At 41.9% G+C, this 26,576-nt stretch overlaps 2 protein-coding genes across 2 annotated transcripts in view; both read left to right on the top strand.

Annotated features, from left to right (window-relative positions):
• Positions 1 to 5,687, top strand: part of LOC119189285 — a 7,079-nt gene extending 1,392 nt beyond the window's left edge. The window contains exons 2-5 of the mRNA XM_037438464.1: positions 934 to 1,208; positions 1,299 to 1,596; positions 1,878 to 2,047; positions 2,536 to 5,687. Coding sequence (XP_037294361.1) covers positions 934 to 1,208; positions 1,299 to 1,596; positions 1,878 to 2,047; positions 2,536 to 5,687 — 3,895 coding nt within the window. The remainder of the gene's footprint in view (positions 1 to 933; positions 1,209 to 1,298; positions 1,597 to 1,877; positions 2,048 to 2,535) is intronic.
• A 7,950-nt stretch (positions 5,688 to 13,637) lies between these two features.
• On the top strand, positions 13,638 to 26,541 carry LOC115442909 (cationic amino acid transporter 2). The gene is given in 17 exon segments (XM_030168113.2): positions 13,638 to 13,783; positions 16,070 to 16,213; positions 18,374 to 18,525; positions 19,678 to 19,806; positions 20,239 to 20,394; positions 20,754 to 20,858; positions 21,193 to 21,350; positions 21,659 to 21,775; positions 22,417 to 22,514; positions 23,029 to 23,168; positions 23,453 to 23,555; positions 23,785 to 23,906; positions 24,214 to 24,356; positions 24,517 to 24,625; positions 24,826 to 25,372; positions 25,374 to 25,849; positions 25,852 to 26,541. Coding segments are annotated over 16 exon segments (3,009 nt in total). The 5' UTR covers positions 13,638 to 13,783; positions 16,070 to 16,121; the 3' UTR covers positions 26,214 to 26,541.
• Positions 26,542 to 26,576: the final 35 nt, after the last annotated feature.

The raw sequence follows: 26,576 nt of genomic DNA, 5'->3' as shown, positions 1-26,576 counted from the left end.
ACACGAAAAGAGCGAGACAGCGCATTCACGCATGCGCAGTAGGTGTGTCGAGCGAAACGACACCAGAGAGGGACGGACAATGCGCCCGCGCACGTGTGTGTGACTGTTTTTAGTGGTACGTTATAAAGCGATCTCACGACCGAGATATTGAAGTGACAGTGTAGAAACTTTACAGACATAGTTTTTTGCTTTTGCCTACCCCATGCCGTAAACATGGGTATTGTATATAAGTTCATATCAAAGTAAATAGCTGTGTATAGTTATAGGTAATTGATTTATCTATAAAACCGTGTAAATTTCGCATAGGGGACTCCAGAGGTCCAACTTTTATTTATAAAATAGTGATAGCTAGGAAGTGAAAATGAGGCTGCAAAAAGGCTCTATTTTTGGCGGCTCTCCCTACGGGATAGCCGGGTTATATATAAGCGAATGCAATTTTGGCATTCGGCAGTTCGAGTTCCAGCAAGTTCAGTTCGAGTCAAGAAATGGAAGAAGACACGAAGCCGAAACCTCCCGGGCCTTATTAATTGGCATTGCCACCTCCCTTCACGCAATCCAGCACTCATTGTGGGGACGGAAAGGCGTTCCGTGCCGATCCTACGCCCCACATTTTGGTCCTTCGAGCCGGATTAACGTGAACGGGAAGGATGCCAGTTACAAGGTCCACCGGGAGGCGGGCGGAATCAGCGTCTGTTACAGCAACTTCGGCGACAGCGACTTCGGCGACAGCGACGTCCGCTACAGCGACGTCGGCGACCGTCACCGGAACAACTGAAGCAACCGAAGAAACAATCGCCGAGAGCGCAGCGACACACTACGCTTCGGGAAACCGCGCCTTGCACCGCTGCGGAGGAGCGACCTGCCGCCGCAACGGAACAATCGACGCAAGAGCGAGCCGAAGCAAAGCAGCGTCGTCAACTAAACACGCTTCAGGGCACGCCGCCTGGCACAGGCCAGGGCTGAACTCACCGCACTGAAAATAGAGCTAGCGGCCGCCAAGCTAGCTGAAATCGAGGCGGAGGATAGCGAGGACGACCTCGAATCCGTCATAACGGAGGCCGGACAAGATTGCCGAGTACATAGCTGGGTTCAAACTAGCCAATTACTCGCGATCGAGGATGATCGACCGATGTTGCGACGGGAAAGCAAGCCCTATACAGTCATCGGACCCAGTGATCGCTGCCGTATCATGGGACAACCCGGCGACTGTACCGGCGGGAGCCAGTGCCGTGCACCCGCCGACGTATCCCGTCCCAACGCCCGAAACAAATAATCCGTCCGTTTTATGCCATTTTCAGTGAACCCGACTGCGCAGCCTGAAGTGCCAACGATTGAAGCCGCATCGTGGCAACGAACTCAACAAGCTACGCAGCCGCCGCCTGTAATCGCCGCACGGAGCGACGAACACCGCGCTACGAAGCAACCGCCGCCCGTCGTAGCAGCCTGGCTACGAGACAACTCAGCTTCGCAGCAACCGCAATCAACGCCGAACCCGCAACAAGTGCAAGACGGCGCGTTGGTCGCATCGCGACCGAGGACGGAGTATCAAGAACTCGCGTCCGCCATAACACAAGCTGTGCAAGCCGCACAGCATAGGCAATGCTAAGGTACACAGAGTTGCCTACGTTCAACGGTGATCATCACGATTGGCTCACATATAGAGCGGCCTACATAGAGTCCATGAGCCACTTCACGACGTTGGAAAACATGTCCCGGCTACGCCGTAGCCTCCGTCGCCAAGGAAGCAGTACAGGGACTGCTTATAACCAACGCCGACCCGAACACCGTGTTAAAGAGTCTGGAAACGCGCTTTGGGCGCCCGGACTCAATCGCCTTAGCCGAAATAGAGCGCCTACGCGCGCTACCCCGTCTTACAGATACGCCGAGAGACATCTGCACATTCGCCACGAAGATAGAAAACATCGTGGGCACACTACAAGCGCTCGACTGTGCCTCTACAACCCGGTGGTATCTAAGGCAGTTATGGAGCAGCTAACTCCGACGTTGAAAAGACAGTGGTACGAGTTCGCCGCCGCACAGCATAGAGGTGAGCCCGATTTATTAAAGTTTTGTCGCTTCATAAGAAGAGAAGCCGATTTCTGCAGCCCGTTCGCGACGCCTGAAGTCATTACGGACAAGGCTTCGCCGGCAAGATTCGGCGGCGGCGAACAGCCACGCCGGCAGCGGGTACACACGACTGTGGCAGATAAACGGTCGACATGCAGTGTGTGTAACAAAGAAACGCACTCGATGAGTGACTGCGTTCGCTTCCGCGACGCCGCCGTAGACGCGCGGTGGGACATCGCAAAGAAGCACAGACTATGTTTCAGATGTTTGAAATTCAGGAACAAACAACACACATGCAAGCCGAAGAAATGCGACATCAACGGGTGCGAGTATCTACATCACCGCTTGCTGCACTCGGAGCGAAAAAACAAGATCACCGACGCACCCGGCGAAGCAGCGAACGAGGCAGTGTACTCAACATGGATGCCACAGATGTCCTTTTTAAAATAGCCCCAGTGTGCATTTCAGGACCGGCGGGAGTGGCTCGCACTTTCGCCTTACTCGACGACGGATCGACGGTGAGCCTCATCGACGACGAACTCGCTCGAGACATCGGCGCGGAAGGGCCGGACGAACCACTCCACATAGCAACGTACGACGGAGAGAAGACACGCAACAATTCTCGGCGCGTCAAGTTTAACATTGAAGGAAGCCGGGGACGACTTCGCATCGAAGCACGCACCGTCGACAATCTCCAGTTGGCGGCGCAGCGCATCCCGGACGAGGCGATACGGGATTGCGGACACCTGAAGGGCCTACTGTCCGCTAAACGAGCGGAAGAGGCGAAACCCCGAATCCTCATAGGCCAGGATAACTGGCATCTCCTCCTCGCCACGAAAACACGGTCAGGTAGGAGACATCAACCGGTCGCATCACTCACACCGCTCGGTTGGGTGATACATGGAAGCCGGACTCGGACTCTGGGACACAGAGTGAATTTCGTCGGTCAAACCACGACCGACGAACGCACAGAGGAACTTTTGCGAGATTTTATAACATCCGACAACCTGTTTATAGAACCCCGCAGGCCCAAGAACGACCCCGGCGAGAAGGCGCTCAAGATACTGAACGAACACACGGAGAGATCGCCGGAGGGAAGATATCAGACGGCCCTGTTGTGGAAATCGGACAGCGTGGAATTGCCGAACAACTACGAAAACACGCTGAAAAGGCTGCACAACATAGAAAACAAGTTGGACAAGAATCCCGACCTTAAAGAAAGGTATGAAGAGCAAATGGAGGGCCTAGTCAAGAAGGGCTACGCGGAAATAGCGCCACGCACGTCCCACACTACAAGGACGTGGTACTTGCCGCATTTCGCAGTCGTAAACGCTCTGAAGCCCGACAAATTGCGAGTTGTACACGACGCAGCAGCCAAAACAAAAGGTACGACTTTGAATGAGAATTTATTAACAGGACCGGATTTGTTACAGCCTCTTCCCGCAGTGTTACTGAGATTCCGGGAACATCCCGTCGCCGTAACAGCAGACATCACGGAGATGTTCATGCAGGTGGGACTACGCGAGGAAGATCGCGACGCACTGCGCTACCTCTGGCGGGGAAACCGCCGATATAGCCGGCCGCCAGAGGTGTACCGAATGAAGGTATTAATCTTTGGCGCATCGTGCTCTCCTGCGACAGCGATATACGTCATGAATCGCAACGCGGAGAGACACCGACACACGCATCCTGAGGCCGTCGAGGCGATCAAGAAGAAACACTACATGGACGACTACCTCGACAGCTATGAAGATGAACACAGGGCGATAACAATCGCTACTCAGGTGCGTAACATACACAGAGAAGCTCATTTTGAATTAAGAAAGTGGACGAGTAACTCGCCCGCGGTATTGAAGGCGCTCGGCGAATCGCCCAATACAACCGAAGCGGTGGAAATAGAAAGGACTGAACGAGTTCTAGGCCTTATTTGGAGGCCACAAGAAGACAGGTTGGCATTCAACCTAGACTTAGCCCGCATACCGTCGAACCTACTGAGGCGAGAAGCACCCACGAAGAGAGAAGCATTGAAAATAGTAATGTCGTTGTTTGATCCTCTAGGGTTGGTGTCGCCGATAACTGTGCGGGCTAAACAGCTATTACAGGAGGTGTGGCGACGCGGCACCGATTGGGACGACCCGATCGACGACGAACTGTCCGCCGCCTGGGTGAACTGGCTCACCCATTTGAAGCAACTCAGCGGCGTAACAGTGCCGCGCTGCTATCCCGGCTACTCCCGAGCGAGAAAACTCCAACTCCACGTGTTCACCGACGCCAGCGAGTCGGCCTACGCGACCGCGCTCTACTGGCGCGCCGAGGACGACGACGGACGAGTCACAGTCACGTTACTGGCGGCCAAGGCAAAGGTAGCTCCACTCAAATTAACCTCCATACCACGGCTTGAACTACAGGCAGCTGTACTCGGCGCACGGATGGCTGCGAGTGTGACACAGGTGCACTCCAGGCAGCCAGAATCCACGACCTACTGGACCGACAGCAAGACAACACTGTGCTGGATCAGGACGGGAGCCAGGTCGTACAAGCCCTACGTAGCGCATCGAATCGCCGCGATAGAAGAACACACACAGGCGAATCAATGGAGATGGGTGCCTACGCGCTACAACGTTGCCGACGACGTTACGCGCGACGTTCCCGACAACTTCACGCGGGAACACAGGTGGTTCAACGGACCAGAGTTCCTCCGCGACCCGCCCGAACTATGGCCTGCGGAGGAAACACAGCTGAGCACCGACACGGGTGAGGAAAGAGTGAACACTGTTACAGAGCGTCGGGAGAAACAGTACAAGGAGGTCCTGCCCGACGTGAATCGATTCTCAAATTGGAATCGCTACGTTAGAGCTGCCGCCCGCGTACTACAAGCAGTACAACGCTTCAAACAACGCGTCAACACGGTCCATTACAAGAGGACCAAGGCGGCCGCAAGCGAGAATCCGGATTGGAGGCGCAACGAAGCCGCGAAAAGTGCGGCGAAACGAGTCGTGCAAGCACCGGAGGAGCGATTCGTGACGCTCCCAGCCGAGTTGCAAGAAGAGGCCGAGCGCATAATCATAAAGGCGAGTCAGGAGGCCGCCTTCGAGGAAGAACTACGCTCGCTCGAAAAAGGAAAACCCGTGTCAAAGGAAAGCAGGTTGTACGCTTTAAGTATAACATTTATTAACGAACTCATTTGCCTCGACAGCAGAATTTCAGCCGCCACGGGAGTAAGCGCCGCAACAAAGAACCCTCCGATCGTCGATGGCGAACATCGGGCGACGAAACTGTGGGTGGAACATGTCCACACACAACTCCACCATGCAGGCGTGGAGAGCGTCGTCAATTACTGTCGGCAGCACAAATGGGTCATTCGACTGCGCCCGACGGTCAAGGCGGTGGTCAGGAGCTGCTTCAAGTGCCGCCAGAGGGCGGCCACTCCACCGCAACCGATAACGGGAGACTTGCCTCCCTGTCGACTGGCGCATCATCACCGGCCGTTTACATACACCGGTTTGGACTATTTCGGCCCGCTCACAGTCACCGTGGGCCGGAGTAATCAAAAAAGGTATGTCGCTCTCTTCACATGCCTAACAGTGCGGGCGGTGCATCTCGAAGTGGTGCACTCCTGAGCACACAAGGGGCGATCATGGCTCTGCGGCGCATGACAGCGCGCCGCGGGGAGCCCTGCCGAGATCTGGTCCGACAACGGGACCAACTTCCACGGCGCAGAAAAGGAGCTGCGCAACACCTCCTCGCTGGCGCCGAACAAGAGGCGTCGCGGAGGGCGATTAGATGGCGTTTCATCCCTCCGGGCGCACCATTCATGGGTGGCGCCTGGGAACGACTCGTGCGGTCGGTCAAGACCGCGCTGACGACGGTGCTTCACGAGCAGAGGCCACATGAAGAGACGCTGTCGACACTACTCGCCGAGGTGGAGTTCACAGTCAACAGCCGCCCACTGACTCATGTGTCGGTGAACCCCGAAGATCCGGAGGCCCTGACGCCTAACCACTTTCTGTTGGGCTGTCAGGGCCCACTCGCCGCACCTAATTTTCCAGCCGAACACGGCTACGGCACACATGCCGACCTTCGAGCGTCGCAGCAGCTGGCCGACGCGTTCTGGACCCGCTGGCTACGAGAGTACCTTCCCGAGCTCCGCAACCGGCGGGAGCCCCGCAGCAAGGGACCAGAGCTACACATCGGCGACATCGTGCGCATCGTGGACGGGACGCTCCCACGAAACACTTGGGTGCGTGGCCGCATCTGTGCTACGCATCCGGGACCTGACGGCGTGACGCGCACGGTGGACGTAGCCACGCAGGGGAGGCGTGCTACGACGCCCCGTGAAGAAAAATCGTCCTCCCTGCACCCTGCGGCACCCGAGCTACGAGGCGGCGGCAACGAAGAGGCGGCGCCGCAATCGGCGGCGAGCGCGTCCTGCACGTCTACATAATGTATCGCCCCCTGGACGCTGGGCGATACACGGCGGGAGAATGTGCAGGACGCACACACGAAAAGAGCGAGACAGCGCATTCACGCATGCGCAGTAGGTGTGTCGAGCGAAACGACACCCAGAGAGCGACGGACAATGCGCCCGCGCACGTGTGTGTGACTGTTTTTTAGTGGTACGTTATAAAGCGATCTCACGACCGAGATATTGAAGTGACAGTGTAGAAACTTTACATAGACATAGTTTTTGCTTTTGCCTACCCCATGCCGTAAACATGGGTATTGTATATAAGTTCATATCAAAGTAAATAACGTTTTTAAGGCCTTTGTGCGTCGTCTGTAGACAATTTTCTTATGTTTTATTGTTATAACTTTTTCGTATCGCACATAGGCGTATTATTTTTGTGTATAGTTATAGGTAATTGATTTATCTATAAAACCGTGTAAATTTCGCATAGGGGACTCCAGAGGTCCAACTTTTATTTATAAAATAGTGATAGCTAGGAAGTGAAAATGAGGCTGCAAAAAGGCTCTATTTTTTGGCGGCTCTCCCTACGGGATAGCCGGGTTATATATAAGCGAATGCAATTTTGGCATTCGACAGTTCCAGTTCCAGCAAGTTAGTTCGAGTCAAGAAAAGGAAGAAAACAAGAAGCCCTGAAGTGTTCCAGCCAGGAAAAACAGTGCAAGAAAAGGAGAGAGCGACGTGCATGCTGCACCGCTCACGCCGCACTGCGAAACGTACGCCGCTACTGTGTGTCCGCCGGATCATTGTAACATTTTACGTGTGAATAGTGAATATACGCTATAAAACCTCCCGGGCCTTATTAATTGGCATTGCCACCTCCCTTCACGCAATCCAGCACTCATTGTGGGGACGGAAAGGCGTTCCGTGCCGATCCTACGCCCCACACAAATGTTAACATTAGCTAACACCGTCCTATTATTCATATACCAAAGCAAGAAACCGGTACTACATACAATAAAATAATAACAACCGAAGGCTATATTTAAAGTGTTTTTGTTGATGATTTTAAGCAAAAACTATCAGCTTGAAGGTCGTACAACTTGCAATTACTAAACCACGATGGCTTATAGCGTTAGTTTTGTCAGTCATACAATATTATGTTCATATTTCTATCTTCAAAAAGAAAATATTGAACTCGCGTGTTGAAATCTAAATCTAGTTTTATATTTAGTCTTATATTTAGAATATGCACTTATGGTGCAGCCAATTGTTTACTGGTATGTAATAATATGTTCATGACGTGACAGCCTGTAATTAAAACTGCACTGCACCAATTACTTACTGTAATGTTACAAATAGTTGTGTATGGTGTATGTTTTGTTGGCTGTCCAAATAAATAAATAAAAAAAATAAAATATATCGTTCTGTTTTTTTACTGAATGACGAAATGGGTAAATAACCACGTACGCAATTGCTTATGAACAGTAAAAACTCCACCTATAACTACGGATTACTAATAACTATGCGTTTTCTCGGTTGTGACGTACTGTATGCGCGAGGTTTGACAGTCGCGCTGAGCTCTCAGGTGCAATCCCTAGGTAGGGAAGAGTGTTGGGTTTTTTTGCTGAGTATTACACACATAGACTTACGCCATTATTCTCCGAAGGGGTAGGCAGAGATGTGTGTAGTAGGCGAACTAGTGCGCCCACTTTCTGCAGTGTTTACTGCATCCCATGATGTGATAGAGAGCAAGCATATCACTATATCGGGCATAAATTCCAGACTCCGGGCTGATACTAACTAAAAAATATCACGTTGACCGACCCGAGGGCAGAATCCAAGACCTCAGCACTAAAGTTGTACCGTAACACAACTACGAGGCAGTCAAGTCGAGTCTGGAATCGTGCGCAGTGATTGGCAATACACCTAGCACCATTGACAAATATTCTATAGACACGAACGTCCATTTAAAGTATTTGTTCAAAATCTGGAGTTTTTTTTTCGAGATTTGCTGTTGTTTTCAGGGTACCCCCTGCGAACCGTATACAAGCGATCCCCCGGCTTATCAACCTCGGCAGTCCCTGTGAGGGTTTGGTGGGCCCTACCGTTATCACCGAGGGTGCCAGCGGAGGGTATGCTGGCGACCCACAGCGATCCAATCGCAGGGCCCGGGAGGAAGAAAGGAGGGGATACAGGGAAGGAAGAGAAAATGAAGGAGAAGCTTTCTCAGGGTAGTTGGAAGGGAGAGGGCGGTGAAATGTTCGCGAACCTTTATACTTGTTTGCATACTGCATAGTGACAAAATTATACAAAACGGCGATTAATATTTACATAAATGGACTACAACTGCAAAATGCAATTGAAATACTGATTGTCATATAACCAAGATAACTAATGAAGTTTAAGATTTTGAAGTCTATTGCTTCTCTTGTTTTGCCTTAGTAAACGTCTTTTGAATGAAATTTATCTATGTCATAAAAACACAATTATTATCTACCACTTAATTTAGTAAAGCGTCGGTAGTATCACAAATGATTTGAGTTGCGCTCATATTTTTATTTTAAGCGTATTTGAATAAAATGTTAACTTCTGTGTAATTTATAACTAAATAATTCATATTTTAGTGCTTGAAACATGTGAGTATTTCTTTTTCATGTTTTTCTTATTAACAGCTTTAAAAATAAGTTATACTGTCGTGTGGTGGCGAGATGCCGAATTTTTTAATTCCATATTTCCCGATCGGTCATCAAGTCATCCATTAGATTACTTATCTACCGTGATAATGTGATTCATGTCAGACATACATTGCACGCAATAAGATACTATCCGGTAAAACACGTGAAGGTAAGGGAATAAGGTAAAATATTATTAGATATGTAGGTATAATAATACCTATAGATGTTTTTCGAAGTTCATCGAGAACTGAGGTTAACACTCACCACAGTATTTAAGTAAAAAACTAGAATCTTACCTAATATAAGTTCCATCAATATTTTTTGTACACAAACATATATGAGATTTGGTCGCCTTATAATAATTTTTGGCAAATATTATTTACTTCGGTTAATTGCTTTACGCCTGTTCAAAGCAAATAGCAGTATTACTAAAACATATATTGCTCTAACGATTTTATTAGGCGCTATAGACAATAAGTTACAATATGAATATTATTATGGCTGGAAACTATACTTCCTTAGCCATTTAATTTACGTATAGATCAGTTATTATATAAATAGTGAAATTCGTAATACTCAATGACAAACAATGCATTAACCTCTGCTTTCTGGAAGCATGAAAGTTTCCCAACAGCGCAAGTTCTCAAATTTCTACCTAACACAAGTAAGACCTAGACATGTTTTTGAGACTTCATCTCCTAAAGATGTAAAGTTTCGTTGTGCATACCTACGAATTTAATAAGTACGCATTTTAAGAGACTTGCCTGATTAATGCTATAAAATGTATTTCGGTCCTGGCTTACAAGGGCGGCAGGTTTGTAAGAATACGAAATATTTCTGTTCTCAGTTCCTACATATAATTAGGACGCAAAATATAACTTTATAGCCTACTAAATACAATACCTAATTGTTTTATTAAATCACTCTAAATATTTTAAAGCCGAAACAGTCTATTTTATTGCCTCCGCATTGCGTATGATAAGAGTGTAATATAAACATGAATCAGAGCGATTGTATTTTAATATACAGTGAATTGATTTGTTTATCAGTGCCATCTACGATTGATATCTTATCGGTGAAATTAAGGACCGTTTCCGAACTTGCAACGGCCGACTGCAGCGATTGCACGCGCAGAAACATTTTGGGTTATTGACGAAAGCGTTGACGAAATGTTAGACTTTACTCGGTCAGCGACTTCTATTTATTGTTGTATTTATTTATTTTTATGTTACCTCTTTATTGTACATCAAGTCTTTTGGAAACGTAAATATACAATAGGGATTATAAACAAATAGGAAGTACAAATGGCAGTTTTATCGCAAACTGCGCTTTCTTTTATTTTGTTGTAGTTGAGTTTGGAAAGAAAACTTAATTTCCAATTCCGTTGAATGATCGATTTGCTATTTCCATTGCCTGCTTACCCTTTGATTTTCTCCGATACTAGGTATTTAATTAAATAGGATTTGGTTTTAGTAATCAAATGTCCATCTTTGCATTGCGTCTGATGTCTTGAACTTGAGATAGTAAATCGCACAATATTAATTGGAAATTGTTAGTGTTACTGTCCACGACCTTAAAAAAAAGAGTCAAATCTTTTTTTTACAAATCAAATCTTTTTTGTTTGCTTTTTAGGACTGTAGTTGGATTAGGAATTTTTAGATCCATCAAAATCGATCCTATACATGTGCACAACTACTTTATTTATCTATATATATAAAAATGAATTGCTGTTCGTTAGTCTCGCTAAAACTCGAGAACGGCTGAACGGATTTATCTTATCTTGGTCTTGAATTATTCGTGGAGGTCTAGGGAAGTTTTAAAAGGTGAGAAAAATTCGAATAATTGCCGGGAAAATCCTCAAAACAGCATTTTTCTATTTCCCATACAAACGTTTTCTAAATAAAATGGAGAGTCAATTTGTAATTTATTACCGCTGCATAAAGTTCAAATTCGCGTGCGCGTTGGAGGATCTAATATCGCGTTCTGAAACTCAACAAAAGTGAAAGTGAATCGCGAACGCGACAAAATTGCATAGTCTCAAAATACATAGTACATAAATAGTGGTCGGCTTCGAGAAACTCAATTTTAGCTAACTTCAGTTGTTAATATAATATATAACTCAAAGGTGACTGACAGTGATATATCAAGGAACAGCCCAAACCATTGGACGGATCGGGCTAAGACTTTACATGCATAAAGCTACTATGACGTAGGCATCCCCTAAGAAAGGATTTTGATAAATTCTACCCTTAAGGGGATAAAATAGGGGATGAAAGTTTGTATAAATGTTCTTAGATTTTCGACTGATTGAACTGAAATTATAGATTGGGGATAAAATTAGTTTGAACCTATAAGTACCGGGAAAATATGTAGCAAGACTTTTATCAAACTGTGGAATTTTATCCTGGAAAACACCTTCACGCGGGCGAAGCCGCGAGCACAAGCTAGTATTACATAAAAATTCTTGTAAATGATTGAAATAATAGCTATTATAATAAAAAAATATTAATGTCACAACATTATCATCATGTCGAATATATTATTAGTCTTTCTGCAATAAGTTTAGAAAAATGTTACCAGTATTGCACTAACTGGGATAGGGGAAGAGGTCTAAGGGTAACAAGGCTTAAGTTCTAATCATAGCCATGATATTAATTAATTTCTGATCATATGATGAATGACATGCCGTCCGGAGTTTAGCATACCAATGCATTATTCGATGCGTTTAGTATTCAGTGAGTTATTTAGTTTCTTAGGCTATTGTACAGTGTAAATGGTTATTGAATTGGAAGCTATTTAATAGTTCGGAAAAGGTATTAAATGACTTCACAAAAGGAGGTTTCTCAATTCGTAGTAAATTTTGTTTTTTATTACTAGAAAACTCCGTCATTTATCAACCGACTTGGAAAAAAAAATCAACGCTAGATATACTTTTCGATTGGCACCATAAAATTTACATTGAGTGGTACCAACTCCAAAATTAGCACATCATCATCATCAGCCCGTAGTACTCTACTACTGGACATAGACCTCTCCCAAGGTACGCCACAGAACTTGGTCTGCTGCTTTATGCATGCAGTCGTTGCCGGCCCTCTTGTGTAAGTCGTCCCGCCATCTGGCCAGAGGGCGTCCCACGCTACCTTTGCCAAGACGCGGTCTCTCGAACACGTTAACTCCAGCAGTTATTTGTTCTGCGACATATGTGGCCAACCACTTCAACCTACTAACTTTCAAAACTATGTTGGTCACCTTGGTTCTCTGACGGATCACTTCGTTCCGAATTTTGTCCATCATAGATATATCAATAAATTTGTACATATTCCGTGTATAATGTAATATTTTAGAAAGCGGTAATTATTTAAATATTTATGACATAGGACATTAAAGGAGGAAATGGGACATCTGATTTTAATTGATTTATATCATGCAATTGAGTATTTTATTTACAACAATAACACTTATTTCTTATAAATATTAATCATTTTATCATGCTGGGTAAAAAAAAACATTTTTTTAACCTCTTCCCTGTGTGCTCGCACTAGATCTTTAACAGTTTTTTTTCTTTGGTTGGGAGTAGTGAGTGTCTGTTATGTTATTATGTATTTCAACATTTATAAACCATATAATAAGGTGATACTAAATATGTTAACGATTGCATAACGAATAACCTCTTTTTTTTCGCGCACAAGAAACGTGTTACCGCTACCATTACTTGAGGGGTGCGTGGACCGTTTATGCTGGTCTTACGGCCCAATGACGTCACTTGAGAGTATAACATCATCCGAGCGAGCATTGGACCAAGTCTCTAACCCCTGTATACTACATAGACATATCCACCAAGTCTAGCCTAGTTGGGTGTGGAACGGACTGCCAAGACGAATGTCCGTAGGTTCAAATCCCAAGGGCACACACCTCTGACTTTTCTAAAAATCATGTGTGTATTCTTTGTGAATTTATCGTTCGCTTTAACGGTGAAGGAAAACATCGTGAGGAAACCTGCACATCTGAGAAGTACTTTATAGGAATTTCCAAGGTGTGTGAAGTCTACCAATCCGAACTAGGCCATCGTGGTGGACTAAGGCCTAATCCCTCTCAGTAGTGGAGGAGGCCCGTGCTCAGCAGTGGACAAGTATATAATACAGGGCTGATATTATTATTATTATACCCACCAAAACCTGCGGTGGCCTCTTCGGCGCATACGGGACGGCCTCGGGGTATCTTGTTACACTAAGGTAGCTGCGCTAATCTGTCCCTGATAACGAATAACCCTAGTTTATATTTTCCAATTAAATTTTTAAGATAAAACCTCCAGATAACAATAAAGGACACACTATAATTATCGTATCTTTCATTTATAGTTTTATTGTACAACTTCAAGCGCCTTCATTAACTCACATCTATCCCGAAATAAAACACCTGAAACGCCACCCGCTGTATTCCACGCAAAATATGTAACTAAAACAAATGGTATCTCGTGCGGCAAGTGAAAAATGATCTTCCGATTATTTTATTATTATCTTATCTTATAAGTCGTTATCACCTGTTCACTTACGTTCAGTTGGCGTGTTCTGGCGCACGTTGTTCTAAAGATTTTTGTGTTGGAAATGTATTTTGGAAACTCGCTGTGTTGAGGGTGAGTTGTGGTTCCTGTGTGACGTCACTGTGCTTATATCGATTGCTACGGAGTGAGTATAGAAAAGGACATTTATAGTGACATTCACTTGTCTATGTACCAAGATATAGAGTTCTGTAATAACGTTTGGAATTCTTATCATTTGTAAGGTTTTGTTCTTTTATTTCTCTGCTTAGAAATAAGATATTGTTTTTAATAACTAGATTAGTACGTTCTTTAACAGGACATAAATTGTCTTATTGAGTCATTTTGCGAAACGACTGCAATTTGAAAGATAACGCAGATTAGGTTTGGAAGTTAGATTTGTAATTGAAATTGCTGAATATAAATGATCTAAATTCTGATTGTTCAAAAGGTAGAACACGTAAATATAAGTCATTCACATTTAACACATAAGGAATCATTATAGTAGTTGGAGATTCATCATTCTGACTCAGTGTCTAATGACTTTGCATTTGCAGCGGTCTTATTAATATACACGTGCCAAATCTATGAACTCTCTGGTTCTGTGTTTCCTGAGAGCTATGATCTATTCGTTAAGCATCAGTCAACATTAATATCATGGTGTTACGTTGAAAGTATTTCGAACACGCTTATTGGTTTATTTGCATACTCATTATAAATTAGGTAGGTAATTATTAGGTGTTGCATTATAAGATTTAACTCAATTTAGTTTTGAAGTGCAATATTAGCTGAGATGTTGTTTTATTAATGTTAACATCTTAAGATAGTTTCTATTTAAAAAGCCAAATTAACATTTATAGCTCGAAGAATACACAGTCAAAATACGCGATGGATTTTGAGCGCTGAGTTTTGTTTATTGCCAACTCAGTTGAGAACAAGCTCTTAAGTACCAGCTTAAGCTTGGTTTACTAAATAATTCAATACATTAAATGTCTACTTAAGATCGTTCTCAAATGTGAGATTGATTTGTTAATACGGTCCTCGGTAGCTACTTATTTTACGATCAAACAATAGAACCTATGATACGAACTATGTAGAGCGTTACAAATATTTCAGAAGTTACTTCTGGGCACAGAAAATTCTCTTTTCTCTCTTATCTAGCCATCAAAGAATACAAAAGTGTTAGATACAAACATCCCTTACAGAGGCAGAGAAATTGCATATGATACACAGAAAAGAGACAAGTATTGGCTTCACAAGAACATTGTCTCTTTCTGTAGTCGTCAATTTTGAGATATTATTTAGTTCGTTCACCATCGAGTCGTATCAAGCTTTAACTTAAGCCAGTACAATAAAACTGCAATGATAAATCTATCGATTTGGCACCACATTACAGACCAGAAACCGTCCTATTCGATAGATTGTTAATTCGTAAATAGGAGCTGCAGCGACTCCAAATTTGAATAGAATAAGGGTAGGGACATTACACGACATCCCATATCTCCAAAGAAACACGCATAGGAAAATTCATTCCAAAGTCCGCATTAAAAATATTCTTCTCGCAAAACTTTTTATCAAAATTTCATAAAATGTTTGTTTTCTCAGCGCAATCAGCAGATACGTTGTATCAGCATTGTGTAACCGAATGGAACGTAAGGTTAAGTTAACTGATAAGATTTAACCGAGATTATAAACGAGCAGAAATACCATGAAGTTAATGCGTAGATTATTCTCTTTGGTAATGGATTTGTTTGATTTAAGTATTGCACTTTGGTTTTATAGTTCTTGGTGTTAATGTATTAATACTAGGGCTTAGCCATGGAGTGGATTGTACAGAATCCTATACAATACACATGCGAATTAAACAGTAGTTAGTTACGTGTTTATACAAGCGTAAAACCTCTTGCCTTACGGTATTTAAGGAAAAACTGTGTAGGTAAAATTATGTCACTCTTTTACATATAAATAAATTGTTTCTCTTTAATGTAAACTGCGTCTCCTGTGTACTACGTGGTACATATTTTTAGTAGGTGTATCAATACCTGCGTAGCTCTTTGTATGTTATAGTAATGTGGATTTTATTTGCCTTAATCTTTCTGAGTTTCCACACGTTTTTTTTATATAGAGAGAATTTTTTAAATACTTCATACATCTTATTCAAAGAACGTACTTTAACATCGTTTGATTATGAAATTTCTAGCATTAACTATTATGCAAAGCTTAGATGGATCTAAGGAACTTGTTCTAATGTGGGTAGTACTAAATATCGCGAAATGAATACTCGCCTTAGCTATTGACTTATGTGTGATGTTCCTTATTTTGCAGATGTTTGATTGCTTGCTCTAATACTGTAATTTGCTCAAAAGGAATTTTGATTTCCAGGTGTTATAAGTAATCAGGGATGAGTGGCACAGCGAGTGCATACCGCTGACTAATGGCTGGTGTGAAGTGGCCAGCCTTCTGCAGGCCTCGGTGTCGGAGGAAAGTGTTCCCGCCTGATCAAATAGAAGACGGAAATTTACGAAGGTTACAGTTAATTTTGTAAAAATAATATAGTAGAATGCCTCGGTGGCGTGGTTGTACTCCATGCGCAGTACGACAGCGCTCGGAGGTCCTGGGTTCGATTCCCAGGTCGGGAAAAGTGATACTTGGGTTTTTTACTCAGTATCAGACAGGAGTCTGGAATTTGAGCCTGATACGGCGATATGCTCGCCCCATATCAAATCATGGGACGGCACACTTGAAGGGAAGTGGGTGCCCTGGTTGCGTAACTGCATACCCCTTTGGGGATAAATGCGTGATGATGTGTGTGTGTAATTTAATAGACGACCTCGTGAAGGTCGCAAGTACTCGCTGAATGCAGGTCCCTTTTACCTTTGATTTTTTCCTTTTACCCTTACATTGATCTGGATATATTTAGGGGAGGGTTATGTTCAGCAGTGGACTTTCAAAGGCTGAAGAAGAAGAAAATATTTAGGTGATGGATGTGATATTGTATGGTGAAGATGTACTTAGAATTAAATTAAATACTAGAAACAAAAATAAATTACTGAATCACAAAACAAGGCTCCAAAAGATCAGCAAGTCTTTTAAGGGTTACTGTATACATTTTTATAACAAAGTTCCCACTGAGATCAAATCCTTAAATATTGCCAAGTTGTGTAATAAAGCTTATTACAAGATCTCAGAATACCTAGAGGATATAAATGCCTGGGACTAGGCATTTTTGTGTGATTGTCTTTGGAATCATGTCACTTGATCGAGATATATATATATATATATATATTTTTTTTTTTCTTTCTCTTTATTTGTAAAATAACTGTAAGCGGCTTGGGTATGAAATACTCTCTAACTGTCTGTACCTGCGGCGGCGTCGTGTGACGGGTCGGCCACTTCCCTACAATATGGTCGAGGAGGCCGATGGCTGGCACATGCGTCATACTCGTGAACGGGTGCTGCTTGTGTGGACTGTTCTGCCCATTTCGCTTACATTTCTAATTTCTAATTGCTAGAGGTGCTGGGAGGAAATAATTATAAGGATAATAGAGAAATTTCATGATTCCTGAGAGGGTTGTGCAGTCATATAAAAATTTAAATTAATTTATTCCTTATTTCACGAGCCTATAAATGAACTGCTCTAAACTTTTTTTTTTTCTCTTTTCACTTTATCATGTACTGTTGTAGTCTTTACCCTAAACTGATTGAAAAGAGCAACACCAGAGTTTCTTGCCCGTTCTTCTCTGGTGAAAACTGCTTTCCGAACTGGTGGTAGAGTTAATATTGACGGAATCTAAATAATGTATAACATTTTACAGATTCAAATAAATCATTTCATTTCATTTCATTTCATTTCAGAATAGAACAGTTTTAATAAGTGGTCGATTTTTATAAATTCTTTGTTGGTATATATTATATTTCTTTACCGACAAGTTGCAGAAAGTATTTGTTGTGATTGCATTTAATGGATGATTCATGAGTATCGAGTCTTATCTGATTAACTGATGTCTCAAGACTTTATTAGCGCCATAATCTGTTGTTATTTAGAACCAATCAGTAATTTGTAATTTAATGTTGTTAATGACTTTGCTCCAATTTATGGCTATGAAGTGAGGATGCTTACCATGAAACCTGCTGCTCGTCTCGCTTTTCAAATGGATAATAAATAAACTAGCCTAAATTTACCCACATACTTCGTTTCGTCCCTTTTTACAGACAGATATTTTTTACAGATTATAACACTAAGTTCCCCACCGCATTTGTCTGTAACGCAATAAACTGAAAAGCTATAAAATGGATTTCATAGAGTTTTTATCTATGGTGTGGTTTAAGAGGATGGTTTATGTGTATAAACTTAGCTAGCTTTTGCCCGCAGCTCCGTCTGCGTGAAGAAGTTTCTCCGTGATAAAAAGGAGTCTATAGCACTCCGAACTCCGAAGTAATATAGTTTCCTATTAGTGTTTTTTTTCAAAATCGATTTAGAACTTAGTTCTTAATATTTGCGTTCAGGCAAACACACAAACTTTTTAGATTTATAGTATTAGTATAAATTAACGATTTGTACGACAGCAAAAAAAAAGTAGGCGTGTATGCTCCCGTGCGAAGCTGGCGCGGGTCGGTGCTACTAGATATCAACGTACTATGTTCCATGATAATTCCTTACTATATCTACTTGCTTGTCAACTTCAGATGTCTGAATCGCTGGGATCTGACGGCGCTGGGCGTGGGCAGCGCCACGGGGGCCGGAATCTACGTGCTTATCGGGTACGTGGCGCTCAACGTCGCCGGGCCTTCAGTCGTGCTCTCATTTCTCATGGCTGCTGTCGCCGCTTTATTTGCAGGTGGGACTTTAATCATGACACTAACATGATGTCAAAATATAGTGGTAGGTCTTTCAATTGTGAGAGTCCGCCTGGGTAGGTACCACCGCAATGTCTTTCTGCCGCCAAGCAGCAGTGTGTAGTCACCGTTGTTCCGGTTTGAAGGACATTGTAATTACTGGACATAATAAAACATCTCGTATCTCAGGATGACGAGCACAGTGAAATACCAAACAATACTTTGAATTCAAGGTGTTGTATGGTGTTTCTACTGTTTATAGTAACGTTATATCTAAATGACACTGTAAAATACTAAAGGATGTAGTTAGTCGAACTAATTTCATCGAAATTCAGACAATAACACACGTAATAACTTAGGAATTAGATAACGCATGCATTGTTATCAATTTGATTAATAATCGTAAATATGTACCTTGTAGGCATCGAATTGTTTTCCTATTGTTTACAGATATTATAATTATTGTTGTAAATATGTCAAATAATTAACTTTGATATGGCTTTTGTTGTAATTTCTATTAGATGTAAAACCTGGCCTCCTTGTTTGTGCAAGGATCATGCCTTTGGATGTTCAAATGTAATAGCAATAGTTTACCGCTTTTGATTTTTTCAGACTAATGTTGTTTGTATAATAATTTCTCACGTTTACGCGAATGTTAGACATCGAAATATTTTTTGGATTTTATCGTGGTTTATTTGTTAATTAATTTTCTAACGACGTTTCGAAAACTCATTCCATCGCGTGCCCTGAAGGCTGCAGTCTTTGAAATGTCGAGAGAAAAATAGAATAGAATAAACCGCGATAAAATCCTAACAGTACACTTATTTCGATGTAAATGGATTTTTTTTTATTGATACATCGTGAAATAGTTTGCCCGCTCATAAATATTTTGCCGGCACATGAAATCTCGCCTTTTCTAATGATAATTAGATTCTACATGAAGGAAAGCCAGCAGGAATCCGGTTATATAGAGCCTTCGACAATGCCAGACATATTCCTTTCCCTGTACATACAGCACGACATTTGATAGGAACTGCCAAGAGTATTACCTCTTCCGTGCCAAAACTTCTACATACTAGAAATGTTGCCATACAAACCCTTAATAAATACTTAAAATTATTCACTCACCGTTCCATTTGATTCTTTCTTTTCAGGTCTGTGCTACGCGGAGTTCGCGACTCGGGTGCCGAGGGCGGGCTCCGCTTACATCTACACGTATGTGGCCATCGGTGAACTGATGGCCTTCCTTATAGGCTGGTGCAATATCCTGGAAGCTGCTGTTGGTAAGAGTTCTTAAAAGAAAGTCTTGAGGAGATATCTGCGTCTCATTTGCATTCGTCTTCTCTCCGTACTTATTCCACGAATGATAACTTTTCACTCGTGGTTACCTACTTGATGTCAATTTTTCAACTGCATCTAGGAATGCTTTCATGGGCAAAAAGTATTAGCAAATCGATTCAATATTTAGTCCGACCGTCAAATCGAACTAGGGATCTCTTGGTCGTAAGCCTATTTTTATTAGCTTCGCTAGACCGAAGACGCAACAATATAAAATATTATTATTATAATTTTAGTTAGCAGTATAAAAATCGGAGCTTACTTTAGATTCTTGAAAATTGTGGAATTTTATACAACTCATACAAAATCATTTTGTGTGTTCTCTTCACAAATTATAGTAATTATTGGTGCGATAACGCAATCCCTTCTTCTTCCAGGAGCGGCGAGTCTCTCCAGTGGTCTCAGTTTGTATTTAGACTCCATGGTCAACGGCTCAATGACGGCGTGGTACGAGTCCGCCTTGCCTCTCGGAGTGCCTCTCATGTCGCCCTACTTCAACCTGCTCGCTTTCCTCATCATTCTCTGTGTTGGAGGTTGGTAGATTTTACAAAAACAGAACACATATATCGCTAGGCAGGTTTTTCGTATCGTTCAGCAGATATTTTGGGTATGAATAAAATAAAAACCAGTGTAATTACTGCACACTATAAGTCTATAATATCAGGGGTTGAATGCAGTACAGTACCAGCACAGTTTTACGCTTTTAACTATTGGGCCTTGTGGCACTTAGTACAAATCTAGCGGCTAGCTTTTTTATCCTAATTAGCTGCATTGAGAACTATTAATAAACATAAACTAACGTTTTTATCACTGAAGAGTTAGGCAAAGGTGCAAATAGTGTAATCACATTCCTCAGACTTTACATATCAGTATGAATCTTTTTATATTGTAGTGTTGTTGTCGGTCGGCGTGCGTGAGTCCGCGTATGTAAACAACGTGTTGGTCGGAGTCAACATCATCGTCATTGCGTTCATTATCGTCGCTGGAGCCATTTGCGGTAAGTCTATATTGTATATAGTACATTGTGGTATCATTTATATTTATTTTTGGTCTAGAATTGGGTACTACTTTTAAAATTTTGATGGCCTTCTTTAAATTTGAGACTTGATGATTTCTAAACAATCACGGCATAGTTATTTCACAGCACTCGATATGTGAAGTAGTGTGTAAAGAGAGTATCGACTAATGAAAAAAGAGACGTCAATCATTACAATCATGTTGTTTTGTTGCAAGAATGCAAATCTTTTATTTTTTGGAAACTATAGAAATTCATTATGATTTACTATTTAAAAGCACCTAACGTATAAACTAAATGCCTTCTAATTGTCTAGCCGACGTCAATAACTGGTATATTCCACTGACGGACGTTCCTGAGGGGAGCGGTTCGGGCGGGTTCTTCCCGTACGGCGTGTGGGGTACGATGCAGGGAGTCGCCGTGTGCTTCTACGGGTTTGTTGGATTTGATACCGTCAATGCTGTAGCTGAAGAAGTAAGTAATACTATTTATTAACCGATTATAGTACTAAATTAGTTTAAATGTAAAGTCGATTAACGCGAAATTTGCCTCCATCGACGGCCAGAATATCTGCTTGTATTGCATAGCAAATTTGTTCTGAACTTTCTATGTTCACTTCTTACCAACATCAAAATATCTAAGCGACAACAACACATTTTATAAATATTCACATTTATAATATCAAATATAAGAAGTTGGTAAGTCAAGCCTTACGGATTGTCTTAAAAAATATTTTTTCACTATTATCGTTTAAAAAAGGAGTTAAATCTGATACTTTCCAGGTCCACAGGCCTCGCCGTACGATACCCTTCACAATCCTGATCGTGCTTCTGGTGGCGTTTTTGGTATACTCCAGTGTTTCCATCGTCGTCACTATGATGGTGCCTTATTATCTTCAGGTAAGTGGTACCCTGCCCCTTCTTAAAGCCAGCACTGCCTTACGGGGCGTTACAGTTTGGGCTAGCATTAATTTTCCAATCACTTTAAGTAGATTTGTGAGTTTCAACATTACAGTTATTTGCTTGGTGATGATGGAGAAATCATAGAGGAACTGTTTGCAAAGAATGCAATTAGAAATTACTGTTATATAAAACAATATCCGTGTTATACGCTTAGTGCAGAAGCCTTAGAAATGCTCTGTAAACCTAGCGATTGGCGTAGTTAGCGTGCAATAGTTGATGCGAGTGGTTGTTGACGCGCATTTGTGTCTGTAAATATCTTTTTTAAACTGAATGACGAGACGCATGTCTCTCGGCTGATGGTAAGTGGTACATTTCAATCTCTTGCCAAAGAATGTAGTCCTTAAGTAAATAATTATTAAGGCTTTCTATTCCGTTTACTATATTCGCCGAGCTACACTACGTGGTGTCATAAAATGCGCGCCACTGTCGATCATAGCTTACAGAAGTTTAACTGACGAATAAGATTGAGGATTAGTTCTGTTTTGCTTTATCTATATTAATTTTATTGCCTTCACTTGAATAGTTCCTTTAATTATGGGTACTCTTGACTGGCCTTTTATTTATTTATATTTCAACAGGACAGGATGTATGCCGTGACTTCTGCTTTCGGCTACGTCGGCTGGAACTGGGCGCGATGGATAGTGTTTTTTGGTGCGATATTTGGCATTTTATCTAAGTAAGTACCTATTCAAGTTAGCCTTTGCATAACATTATAAAGAGGTAAACTCAGGACGTAGGCCATCTTCGGAATTATTCATCAAGGTTTTAAAATTGTTTCACTAGTTGTACTTGAATGTTGTCTATAATGCATTCCCGTAAGGAATTTAATGCGGACAAAGCTACGTCCAAAAGCTGATAATTTATAAAATTTAAAGACGATTTTGAATAGAAATTCTGAAATCACGTATCGGGAAATGTAAGGGTAGACGACTTGATAAAGGTCGAAGAATCTCGCTGGATGAAGGCTGGTTCTAACACTTTTGGACGGGAAATTTTTAGGAGAGGCCTATATTCGATGGACTCCCTGTTTCTGATAGTGATGATGATAAAGGATGATGTAAACAATTTGCTCGCTCTTGATTATTTACTTATAATTCATGTAGATTCATTCTTTATCTTAGAATTATCCCCTTATGCATTAATTTAGCAGAACTTAGTAGAACTAACTAGTATACTATGATTTTTTCCAGCATAATAGGTGCACTACTTCCTCTCCCAAGGCTGATGTACGCGATGGCCTCAGATGGGCTGCTATTTAGCTTCTTCGCCAAGCTGACTCCCAGCCGCAAGTCTCCAGCTCTTGCCACCGCGCTGTCAGCTGTTATAATCAGTAAGTACACTATTTATCTATACCAAGAAGTTACGAAGGTTTCTGAAGTGTGCCTACTAGCATTAGGCCAGCTTGATGGACTAAAGCCAAATATTCTTGATAGTAGAGATGGCTCGTAGCCCAGCAGTAGAACACAAAATCTTGTAGCTATTTTTTGTTGACCTTGGAATTTGGGATCGGAATCTAGAAGGCCACAACTTAAAACCCTAGTACACTATAAAAGACCTAGACCTAGACCTTCGGACAGACCAATTATTAAAATCTTCTTAAACCTTGTATTCCAGGTGTGCTGGCAGGTATTCTAGACCTGGAGACTCTCATCTTGATGATGTGTCTCGGAACACTCTTTTCGTATACCATAGTCGCGATCTCTGTTGTAGTTTTAAGGTAAGCATACTTCTGGTGGAATTTCAAATTGGCTTAAGTGCACTTAAAACTATTGTAAAACAGTCCTATCAATGATTCCAGATAAGCCCTCTAACGATATTTCTGTTTAAAATTAGCGTAGCCATTAAAGTATAGGACTGCTGTTACAGAGATCTGTGATTTATAAAAATAATTTTTATTCACCTTCGTTTCAAAGGTAATATAAATATGAATAATTGTTGGTTTCCAGATATCATTCAAGTTACGCCCCTAAGTCATCCCCTGGATTTTTCAAAGAGCTGTTTGGTTGCGGATTCCGTTTGCCCACAAAAGGCACGGAGCGGATCGTCGAAGTTTCCTTGGCGTTGTTCAGTAAGCTACTTTAAAAACCCTTTGAAGTTATAATATTTGATAGTGGTACTGTGTAGTTAAAAAAATAATTCATTAAAACATGGTTAAAGAAAGGGCACCATAGAGATCAAATAATTAACATCCCTTGTTGAAAAATCTATAATTGTACATTGCTTTATGGTGACGGTACGTGATAATAAGAGTAATTAACATTTGATACGCTTATTTCATTAGTCGCCATCTTTAATTTGAATTATAGTGACATCGTTACCTTTTGATTGAAATGAACCTTTCATAATTTTGTAAACTATAAATAATCCTTCTTTAGTTGCTGCTTCTGTCAGCTCTGCCCTGGTGATCACACACGCCAACAGCCCTCTCATCCCGGCAGTGATTATACACGCGCTGGTCATCTTGCTTGTGGTCATCATGATGCTGCAGCCGAGAGCAAAGGAGGAAGTGTCTTTCAAGGTGGGTTTTTTGCAGCACCTTTATCATCTTAGTTTATCGCGTTTTTCTTTAGTCATAATCAAAAACATAATATTTTGCGGCGGCGATAAAAATAATCTATTTTTGTTAGAAAAAATTGTTACTGAAAATAATCACATGAGTATATTTTAATCAATTTCAGACCCCGCTGGTCCCGCTGATCCCATGCCTCAGCATTTACGTAAACGTGCACCTGATGGTGCTCATCAAACTGCAGACGTGGATCTGTGTCGCGGTTTGGATACTAATCGGTAAGGGTTATTTAATTCTTCGGTTGACACAGTACGTGGCGTCGCATTAGAATTTTAGATGTTCGTGAGTCTAATGAATACAATCCTTAATGTATCTGATCCACTGACAATAATATTCTATTTTGGTTCAGTTTTCAGTCACTTATTCATTCAATTCGTGGTGTTTAAACAAATGACAACAATTTCATATATTATTACAGGCATACCGATATACATTATATGCATCTGCTGCTATAAACGAAAGGATATTGTAGAAGATAAAACAACAGCAAGACACAAAAATGGAACCCCACCTGTCCAAATCGTTGTGGAATCACCCACCCCTCCCGATACTATGAATAGAATTAGTACTTACGGAGGAGACGATACCATCGAAGAAATGGATAACGAAACAGAAGGAAGCGTCAGAGGCCTAACCATGCTGGCCAAGCGTGCCGGCGAGCCGCCAAAGACTGAAGAGATAACAATACATCAGGCGTATGTAGAAAATAACGAAGAGAAGGAAGCGAAGATAATTGACCTGCTCGATCAAGTGCTTCAAGCCGAAGAAGACACCTATGGAGAAGTAATTAGCCTCCAAGATCAAAAAGAAGACATACCAATGCGCAATGAAGTGCAAAGGAAATCGATTAGTGAACTATCTGACGTAGGGTCGGATGCATCATTGGGTAATCAGGGATTATCTAAATATGATGTCATAGCGCAAGTCCACAGAGAGGATCTGCCTAGAGTAAACGAAGAGGAAGAAAGAAGAAGACGAGGATGACGAACAAGTAACCGCTTTTAACGATAGTGAAACGAATTCGCGAACAGACGAATCAGGGTATTCTGATACTTTAGATAGCAGAAATACACTTTCCGAAAATGTAGAAGGGAAGGAAGATGCCCCGTATATTCCTGTGCCGCCTCCGTTGGACGAAAATTTCTTTAGAAGTCCACATTTCAAGAAATCGTATACTATATCTGCAAGGCCGACAAAGAAAGAAGGTGAAGAAGAAGAAGAAGAGAAACCAAGGAGTAGTGTTAATTCCAATAATTCACAAGAAGAGGACAACATTACGTTTGGTAGCGACAGACAGATACATTTTATGAGCAAACTGAACAATCTTTTCCAGAACAAAATATCTGGCAGCGACGATGACGAACCAAGGAAAAGGTCTCATTCCACTGGTAATGTCACTGAGGGTACAGAATTCTCCCCAATAAAAGAACGTAAATCGTTGTTTTAGATTTGCAAAAAGAGATAATATCACGTGAAGCAGCGCAAAATTTAAAACCAGTAAACTCGGAAGATACAAACTCCGTTGAGGAAGAACCCGAAGAAGACACTAGCATGAGCAGACAAGATTTGAAATCAAAACTGGAGAATATATTCGCCACTGGCGGTCCACATCTTCTGAAGCCGAGGCTGATGAAGTCTAACCCACCAACGCCAGAAGAGGCGTACCAAACTGACACATCGAGTACAGAAAGTATAGCAAAGTTACCAAAAGTTGATAAAAACGATACTCTGAAGAGACAGAAAGCAAAGTTTGGTGAAGTATTGAACTCGTTTAGGTTAAGTATGAATAAAGACGACGAAGTCTAAGTAATTTTTGTATATTATTAACTTAAATATTGTTTGTGTGCCTTATTTATGGTTGATATTGAGTAGTATTCTGGACAATACGAATTTTAGCTGTAAGTCTTAGTTACCGATTGTTTGTGATAATCACCATCAGCCGGAAGACTGAAATGTTGAGAAATATTCGACACTGCATTTGCTGAATTTAAATAACAAACACATTATAAAAGAATAAAGTATTGATAAAGATCAAAATATTATTACATTTGCAAATGCAGCGTCAATGTGCAATATGTATATTTTCACAATGCCATTTAGTAATGTGATTAATAAATTATATTATTATACTAAAGGTATTTTCTATTTATCAAATTAGAGACTAATTGA

The sequence above is a fragment of the Manduca sexta genome, chromosome 14 (assembly GCF_014839805.1).
Source record: "Manduca sexta isolate Smith_Timp_Sample1 chromosome 14, JHU_Msex_v1.0, whole genome shotgun sequence".
Taxonomy (NCBI): domain Eukaryota; kingdom Metazoa; phylum Arthropoda; class Insecta; order Lepidoptera; family Sphingidae; genus Manduca; species Manduca sexta.
The sequence above is the reverse complement of the archived record's forward strand: the minus strand, read 5'-3'. Positions and strand labels throughout refer to the sequence as shown.